We start from the raw sequence: 9422 nt of genomic DNA, 5'->3' as shown, positions 1-9422 counted from the left end.
GTGTGTCCAGCAGCTTTAGCCGTTGGTTGTCACATTAACTTTCTTAAACGAAACCTTTTTTTTAATAGTCAGGAAAAACAAAACGGTAACTTGAGACCAAAAGTGTAGCGATTTATTGTTAGAGTCATCAGTTCAGCACATAACACTAATTACAGCTAGGAGGAACCCCCCCCCCCACAAAACATTGTGTCAAAGATCCACTGTCAGATAGTTGTTTAGAGAAAAATACAAGATTTGTTAGCTTGGGAAAACTGCCATCTGATCAGGATTCAGGAGAAAAAAAATAGAAGGCAAAGACTTACAATATAAAATGTACAGCCACATGATTAAAGTATATATAACATTGCACATATACCAAAAAAAGAACCCACACATGAAAAAAAAAAAAGTGTACATCATATACAACAAGGCACTGTGGAGGAAACCTGCACACGCATCTTTGGATGGATCTGCCGCCCGCGGAGGTCCAGTGAAACGTTTTTAGGAATGTTACACTGCAAACAGTCCAACTGAACAAGCCATTCAAGCTAAATCGTGACAGATTACACTGAAATACAACGATTAATTCTTATGTCTATTATGTAATAGACACATCATGTAATAGCTTTTTGAATTTGTAAGTGCTTTTTGTAGACAGGCAGCAGACAGAAAAAATATCTACATCTTCTTATTTCACGTTTTTAAAAAATGTATTCCAATATTTCCTCTTTTCTACCCCCCAAAGAACCAATTTACATTTTAAGTTCAGGTTGTTCTAAAGGGAAAGATGGTGTTGCAGTTCACATTTGTTGCCAGCAGATGTCAACATGGATCAGAAAGAGACGTAAAAGATTGTCTGACATCAAATTACCCATCTGCAAATATTTTATTATACATAGCTTTTTTCTTTTTTTCTTTCCCAACAGCAAAAAAGAAAGAAAGAAAGAAAAAAGGTTTGGAGAAAAAGATAAAAACAACTGCATGTATATGTCCAATATTGTCAACGCAACATTGTCAGTAAGACTCACGTACTCGGGTACATTTGCAAACGTTCAATTAGTCAATGATCCAGGCTGCTGCCCTATATCAGTATCTTTAATATTATAAACAATTTACGCCTCAATTCATTTAGTTTCTCACAACTGACAGATTTAAAAACCCTTGAATGACGTCCATTGCTGGTCAGAGTTTGCAGTGCACAAATACATTGGCAGTTAAAGGGAAATGTGTGTGGGAGCACCTTTCAGATTCAGGCTACACAGGAACGAGTGTGGCACCAATAAAGGCTAAATCTGATTAGATATCATCCTGCTTCAGTTGGAACAGGCACTTTGTATCGTAAGCAAAACAATCAGTCACAAACGTAAAGGTACAGTTGCATCTTATTTACAGTGAACAGGAAAAGGTCAAGTCCCAGAGTTTCTCAAAGCAGAGGAAAAGGCTTGTAAGGCTGTAGTTGTTTTTCCTCCGTCTTCTTTGCCTTTAATTTTTTTATACATTCGGACAGCCTGTAGACACTCTTCTTTTTTTCTAATAACATACTTCCTCGCACACACACACACACACACACACACGCTTACCAACCTCTGTGAGAAATCGACCCCTTCTGCAAAAACAGTCCCTGTAGGGCCTCAGAGGTTTACCATCGGACAGAAAATTAACTGTTTCTTTTCAAAACAAGACACATCCACCTTTTAGAAGCTGCATCTGACTTCATGAAGACTAATATAAAAATATGATTGTGTATAACCACCACCTAGTTTTCTTTGGTCTAAGAGACTGTGGTTTGTAATCAGAGTCTGGGGGTGAACGTCTGTCATGGTACACTTTGTACGCCTTGGGATTAACAGATTAAACTGATCCTTTGTTCTGTTTTCTCTAGTCAGTTTAGGAAGCTTAGCTAGAAGTCCCCTTTACTTTAATGTGGGGCAAAAATGTGCACTTGTTAGCTTATTTAAGAAAGTGAAGATTGTACACAACTTCCATCTTTAAAACAAAAACTTCATATTATGTTGGCTGAACAGAGGTGAATGTGACAAGGATGATAGTCCTTCAAGCATTTTATCACTTTATGAAAAATAGTAATTAACTTGTGGAATTTATAGGAGCAATTGATCTTAAGCCCTAAAGGATCTTAAATAAAAAAATAAAATAACACTGACAGCTGGCAGGCTTTGAGGGAAACCAATTAGAAGCTGCCCGCAGTTTGAGTCTTTTAAAGTCTGGTCCCTGCTCGTTATCACATATCTGTTGATTTAGATAACAAGAAGCATTCTCATGTTGCTTTCTCAGTCAACTTTTGGACTTCATTCTGTTTTCTTGAGTTTTATGGATAACTTTCCACCATGTTTGCTACAGAACTATCCACAGCCCTGTGCCTACATTTTATCGTGATGAATAAGGAGTGGATGTGTACTGTTTCTAAAAGAAACCAGGTCAAGATAAGTTGAGCTAGTTTACATTAAGAGCATATTGGGGTTTTTTTTAACTTTTTTTCCTCCAGCATTCAGAGTCAGTCTGACATGAAATGTATGAGCTGCTCTCTCCAGAGTGCAGAGGATGGGCGTCCATGCATGGCCGGCACCGGCCACGCTCGGCCCCCTGGCTGCACTCCTGCATGTGGCTGCGAGGCAGAGGGTGAAAGGGCGGAGTTCACCAGGTGCTACAGTGGCTGCCGTGGCTGCTGACGGACTGACAGTTGCTGTAGCGCTTCTTGACGATCATGCTGATGTAGGCTTTCATCAGCTTGGCGATGTCCATCACCTGCAGAGGAGAGGAGTAAATGTTGGTGTTGTATTTAATGACCTGCATTGAAATTATGGGGAGACCAGGAGTTATGACTGAGTGAGGATGTACACACCATTTGGGTTTCAAACACCAGCTCTCGGCCTTCCACGGTGATTTTGTAGGTGTTGGATAACGGAGCTCCGAAAGAGAGTATCTGTTCATACGGGAACACCTCCAGAGGCCACGGCTCCCCTCGCTTGTACACTGATATGGCCTCCCGGCTCACACCCAACCAGAGCTCGGAGGGGAACATGCCATCCCGGCACTGAAACAGCAAGCATGGAACATCAAAATCTCCTATCATTCCCTCTAAGATCAGTTTTGTTTAGAACTGGCAATAGATGACTTTAAACCAACCAAACAATCCCATGTTTCCACCTATGGCTGTGTAGCTGTCTTTATGGGAACATAACCATCCTTTATCATGGAGAACAAAGTTTTTGCTTAAACAGAAAAGTGATTTCTCTTCTCACCTCGACGTTGAACAAAGTGGATCCGTATCCCTGCCACTCCTTCACCAGCGCCATGTATTTGACCATTGCCTGTTCCTGGTTCATCCCCTGCAGCTTCTTCCACTTGTCCATCACGCTGGTTCTCACGGCCGCCGCCTCCTCCCTCATCCAGGCCTCCAGGCTGTTCTCTTCTTCAAGCTTCTGCCGACTCAGCGAGCTGCTCCTGAAACTCCGCCTCAGTGTCCCCTCCAGGAAACTCGAGCGTTTCCTCTCCGCCGTGCCTGAGCGGTCGGCCACCGAGCCGGTCCCCGGAGCGAATGTCTTGGCCGAGTTCTGCACCCGGGCCCGCAGTCGAGACATGGGGAACACCTGGGACATTTCAGGGATGGTGGACTGGGAGTTGTGATCACCCAGAAGGTACTGAAGTCTCAGAGCAGCCAGAAACTGAAGAGTCTCCTCAGGGGCCGGGTATTGACCACGAATCACAGCTTCATGGGCCTTTGAGGGAACACAGAGAAAATTATAGTTAAAACTATAAGATCTAAGCATTTTTTCTTTTTTAATTTCCACAAAAAATCTTTCCAAGTTCAGTCAGAATCAGCTACAAAAGTCTCCTAGTCCCATCCCCAGACAATGAGCCACGAGTCTGACCTGCTCGAACATAAAAGCAAACTCCACGCTGTCTTTGGGAACGTTGTCCGTGTCTAAGAAGCAGTAGAGTTTGAAGTAAAACTTCCATCCAGTGCTGCCTTCGTCTGGGCTTGCTGAAAGCCTGCAGACCACAGAGTGATTGTGTTAGCATTGGCCAGAAGACAAAAACATTTGCTTCAGAATCAAACATGGTGGGGCTTACTTTTCAAACTTGGCGAGCACGTCAGCCACCACAGTGCGGCTCTCGATGGCTTTCTCTGTGGTGTCGTTGTGTTCAAACAGGGCAAACATATTCCTGCTGTCCTCCATGGCCAGACCGCGGATCAGTTTCTCCACCACCTGACACACACGATGAGATACAACAGGGACACATGCAACTGGTTTTAAAACTGTAGATGAGATTAAAAAAAAAGAAAAAAAGCATGAATTCTTGTCTAAATTCCAGACATTTGGGACTGCCATTCAATAAAGGTGGAAAGTACAATTTCTATAACTATAAAATATTTAAAATGTCCTTTTAACAGGGTCTTAGCTCATCATATTATCCAGATTCTGATATTTTCTGCAGCATCAGAAAATAATAAATTCCAGCAAGCATGTCAGTGTATGAGCATTTAAGCCTGGATGCTTACACAGGCTCCAGGCCAAAAGAGCTGAAAAAAAGCAGGATTTTATTGCTGTGACTGATGAATTAATTAATTGTTAATTAATTATTGTTAATTATTATTGAATAACAAATAAGGAAAATTGTAAGGAAAAAAGCAGAAGAGAAGAAGATAAGAAGCTCAGGCTGTTACAATACAAAGTCATTTTTAAAACAGCTGTCAATTGATTTTCAATTAAAATAGATGATTGACAATCATTTCAGCTCTGTATTTACTGTTGGGTTGTTCTGTTGGTACAAACATATCTTTTATACTGTGCTTAAATCATAAAAACTAGAGCTGAGTAAAAAGTACACTGTTTATTTGTATGCTTTGGCACATAACCCCGTTTTCCACAAACCTACCTCTCCTGCGGTGGTGTGCGAGTTGATGGTTATCTTGCAGGACCCTCCTCCGTGGCAGTGAACGGTGGTGCTCATGTCCTGTCGGGCCACGATGCAGCGGATCTCCTCCTGAGACGGCACGTTCTCTCTGGCTCGAGTCTTCCTCAATGAATCAGCGGCGAAGGCAGCATAACGATCCATCTCAGAGCCGGGAAACAGCTCGCGAGTCCTGCAGAGAGCAATTTGGAAATGGTCAGCTTGAGAGAATAAAAGTAATTTATCTATAAACATGTGGCAGCCTAGTGCACACCTCTTCAGGTGGAACTTGAGGTATCTAAGGATGCTCCTTGTCGGGACGAATGTGCAGGACATGCAGGCGAGGATCTTCCAGTTGCACAGGTTCCCAGGGCTGCCGGGCTGTGGCGGCCGTGTGGTCTGCTTGATGAGCTGGCAGTAGAGCTCATCTCGCAGTGGTTTGAGCTCCTGGCCCGTCTGCAGGATGCCCTGAATGATGGGCACGGGGTCAGCCACGCCCTCCAAATGCTGCAGCGAGCTGAACACCTTGAGGGCTTCATCCTGCAGGGTTGTGTAGCTTCTGCTTCTTGGAGCTGAGCAGGGAAGAAGTTGTGATTAAATCAGTACATATGGTACATTAATATCTTAACTAAAATGGTAAAAATGAGATACGTTAAAGACATTAGTACTAAGTTAGATTGTCAATCCCAATTTAATCCTATTCTGTCTCAGTGGTACTCACTGGTGAGATGAATGTCCCCGTAGGGCAGTGGCAGCAGCGGGGAATGCAGAGGGTGATGACTGTAGCGAAGGATCGGGTTCCTCTTGTAGATCTGCTCAACGACCTCCAAGTTCAGACAGTTCTCCTGCAAAGAGAAGAGGAGCTTGGGTTTAGTGCAGTGCTGATTATCTGAGGCTTTACTGGAAGGAAAGAATTAAAATGACCACTGACATCCATTTTTGCACTTTCAGAGTTTTCCTACCTTGATGTCCTGGATGAGCTGCTGGGTGGGTGTGTCGATGGGAGCTTTGGTATCTATGACATTTTGGACGGAGTTGGCCCAGCGTGTGGCTTCAGTCAGCAGCTTGCAGTAGAGACGGTACGAGTGTTTACGGCCGTACACGATCACGTTCCAGTATCCTGACACGACAAGAGGGGCGGAGAGAAATTGAAGCTACTGGGTAGAGAATGAGTTGGCAGTTCTTGCCATTTTCTTCTCTTACCAGTCTCTTTGAAGACCTTCTCATCGGGCTGAACCACTGAGCAGAGGCTGTTCAGCACCAGCGTTCCCAGCTTGAGGGCATTACGCTCTGAGCTCTTATAGTAGTCCAGGGAATTGTGGGTAAGCAGGAACCAGCGCTTCTTCAGCTTCAGCGAAGCTTTGGTGCTGTTCTTCATCTCTTTGTGCAGCCAGCCTGGTGGGAAATAATTATTAAATAACTTTTTGTATTCTCTGGTTTCCTCTGAACTTTTCAAAACTATAAAAATGCAGAAAGGTCAAGCTTATTCTCTGTGAAAGAGCTTTATTACGGTTTTCTTTAATAACAGAGAAAATCAAACCTGCTTAAAACTGAGCGTTTGAAGCTTTTGCCTTACAGCTTCTACATATACACATTTGATTACTTGAATTATAACATTGATATGAGCACCCACCACTGGAGCTGTAGATATGACAGGGGAAACTTCTTTTATTTAAAATCTGATTTCCTAACCTGCAACTTTTAACCTGTAGTTAAAAATTTTAAACACAAATTAAAAAAGGAAAAACGGCCACGATAAACGAATCATTTGTCACCTCGGATGATGAACTCCTGTCCATCGACTCGGGTGTCTCCTTTGGAGCGCTGCAGCAGAGTGATCCAGTGGTGCATCTCCTCAGGCGTGTCAGCATTGCAGTGCAGCACTCGGTTCGCAGTGATCATGACGAAGGAGTTCGGCCTGTCGAAGTTCAGAAATTAATAAGACGACAGAAAGGAGATCAATAGTCTAACACCGTAATAGCTCTTGGGTGCACTTCTTGGATTAAGAGATATGAACTAAACTTTTAATTTTGAACCAGACGACTAAGAAGAATTAAAGCTACTGACATAAAATAGCAGGAATTATATATTTGTCACATATAGGTTAGAACACAACAGAAGAAATACAGGACCAGAATGTACTGATCTAAAATGTTCCCCGTGTGAAGAAATGCAGCTGCTGAGGTGCTGAAACCCAACGGGCTTCACTCTGATGGCTTTTTTCCGACACCTTCTGGTTTCTTTGCTTTAGTCTTTGTCAAAGAAAATCCATATATATATGATGTGATGTTTGATGGTTTGATGTAGGTCCTCACCTCTCTGGATTATCTGAAGCACACACTGAATCGATCATCCCCACATCCAGCGTTCCCTGAGGAGACACACAGAGAGATGGAGGGAGGTTCACAAACAGTTTTCAGGGTGTGGATAATGAGTTTGACCTTCGCTGCACCGTGGAAACCAATTATCTCACACGCAAGCAGCAAGGCCTTCACTCACAGGTGCGACACTGAAAAAGCACGTGGCATTTTCAGCACATCTGTGTCCTGTTACTTCAAAACAAAGCATTACAACAAAATTTAAAGAGGAGAACAAAAGAGGGTTGGGGTTAGGGTAGCATGAATGCTGGATGAAAGGCTCAGTGACAGATTTTGGGGCTTTTTTTCTAATTTTCAGTTTTTCCACCAGGTGCCATCCTCAGTATAATTCAGCTGCTTTTCTGTGAGCTTCTTGTCACACCAGCAGACAAACTCCAACTCCACAACCTTTGCCTGCAGCTCAACTTGGAGCTTGTTCTGCTCTGGAAATCTGCTGAGAACTTCCACTCTAACCAGTTTGTCTTGAGAGCTGACTGGAGAGGCAGCTGATTATTACCATGTCATCTCTTTTCATAAAGTACACAATATCTCCAATTATTTATTAAATGGCCATTGCTATCCATTGTGGGGAAACCCAGAGCTATACATGCATATATTAACTATGTTTTTATTGCAGCTGGAATTTAAAGGAGGAAAAAATGCTACTAAGAGGTGAGGCATGAATAAGGAAATGGAGGAACATATATTAAAGGCTAACGTCCTCTCCTCGGTGTGAGACGAAGGTTTGTGTTATGGAAATCTGTTAAAGCAAAGTGCCGAACATTCTGCTGTTAGGACGACATTAAACGGCCGCATTTTGAAGACATTTATTTTCTTTAAACAGAAATGTTATTAGAACTCCATCTCCCAGAGTGCTTTGTTTCCTCACAGTACTCACCACAGCATTCTGGGGATTGGCCTGCTCATCGTGCATTTCTCTGATCTCCTGCTCTGTGGAGCCGTGGACCTGACTCAGCACGCTGAACCACTGACTGTAAACAAAGAGATCATAGAGAATAGAATAGCCCTTTATTGTCAGGACACAACATAAATAGTAGACAGCAGGAATAAATAGCAAACAGGTGAAAAAAATATAGAATCAAGAGAAATATAGAATATATTTCTAATGCAAAAAGAACTGAATAGACTCCGTGTGTAAATGACCTGAGTGATGAGGGTTACTCAGGCCATGGCTCAGATTGGCGAGTTTGGTGGGCAGGGCTGGGGCGTGGGGATAGTGTTTGTTAGCAGTCCAAATGGTCCAGGGGAAGAAACTGTGAGTCTGGATGAACCTGATTGATCTGAGGGCAGCCGGTCAAACGGGTGACATCATCATCATCACCATGGAATAAACAGTAATCAGCTTTAACAGTGGACATACAGGCCGGTCAGTTAGACACAAGCATCTCGGCTCCTCCTACGTCCAAAAATTCATTTGAAACTGAATCTTACTCAACACTAAACTACTTCAAAGTGAGAACAACTAAAAATGAAAAATAAAATGAAAGGAAGGTTTTAGCCATACTTTTATCATGAATGCAATTATTAGTGTGAACCTGCATGTGTGTACCTTTTAATATAAATTGTACATCTATAAGTTTTATATGTGTGTAAAATCCAAAACAATTCTGGGTTCAGTCTGATTGTGTCTCAGACACATGGAGCTGATGTTGGCTCGCACTGAGAGAGCGTCTGGTTTTACAAACCTGCTCCTATCACACACCCACAGCCATGTTTTCCTCACTTCAGAGTACATTGCATTAACTAGCATTCATGTCCTGTGACCTCAAACTAAGATTTGTCCTTTTGTATTTTTCTCCCTTAAAGGAGGTCAAATCCCCACAATGTGACAGAGCAAACATAATTATGTCCCAGATTCAGACAGACAGAGTGCTTGTTGCCCTTTTGAGCCACAGCGGAAGTAGACTGTCTGAGAGGAAATCAATGTGTTGCCAGAGGCAACCGTCACATTGACCTATAGCAACAATACCTCCTGTTTGTTATACAGTTTTCGACAGACTGTGAGCAGGTTCATGCCAGTTGAGGAAATAATAGGATCAGGAGAGAAGAAACAAATGGGAGGACTGGGAGCATTAGGAGTGTAATAACAATGTGACTAATAATCACTACTGTCATTATACGAAAAAGATTATAGAGCACATTTAAATCCTG

At 42.7% G+C, this 9422-nt stretch overlaps 1 protein-coding gene across 1 annotated transcript in view; it reads right to left on the bottom strand.

Moving 5' to 3' along the window:
- Positions 1-1505: 1505 nt before the first annotated feature.
- myo10 (myosin X) overlaps positions 1506-9422 on the bottom strand; it is a 127514-nt gene continuing 119597 nt past the window's right edge. The window contains exons 29-41 of the mRNA XM_026149129.1: positions 8149-8242; positions 7209-7264; positions 6669-6811; positions 6097-6288; positions 5856-6013; positions 5615-5738; positions 5168-5465; positions 4879-5086; positions 4072-4208; positions 3870-3990; positions 3240-3716; positions 2840-3031; positions 1506-2742 (exon numbers count right to left, since the gene is read on the bottom strand). Of these exons, the coding sequence (XP_026004914.1) occupies positions 2632-2742; positions 2840-3031; positions 3240-3716; positions 3870-3990; positions 4072-4208; positions 4879-5086; positions 5168-5465; positions 5615-5738; positions 5856-6013; positions 6097-6288; positions 6669-6811; positions 7209-7264; positions 8149-8242 (2311 nt within the window). The 3' untranslated portion in view covers positions 1506-2631. The remainder of the gene's footprint in view (positions 2743-2839; positions 3032-3239; positions 3717-3869; positions 3991-4071; positions 4209-4878; positions 5087-5167; positions 5466-5614; positions 5739-5855; positions 6014-6096; positions 6289-6668; positions 6812-7208; positions 7265-8148; positions 8243-9422) is intronic.

This window comes from Astatotilapia calliptera, chromosome 18 (assembly GCF_900246225.1).
Source record: "Astatotilapia calliptera chromosome 18, fAstCal1.2, whole genome shotgun sequence".
Lineage (NCBI taxonomy): Eukaryota > Metazoa > Chordata > Actinopteri > Cichliformes > Cichlidae > Astatotilapia > Astatotilapia calliptera.
Note: the sequence above shows the minus strand (reverse complement) of the source record. Positions and strands in the feature narration are given on the sequence as shown.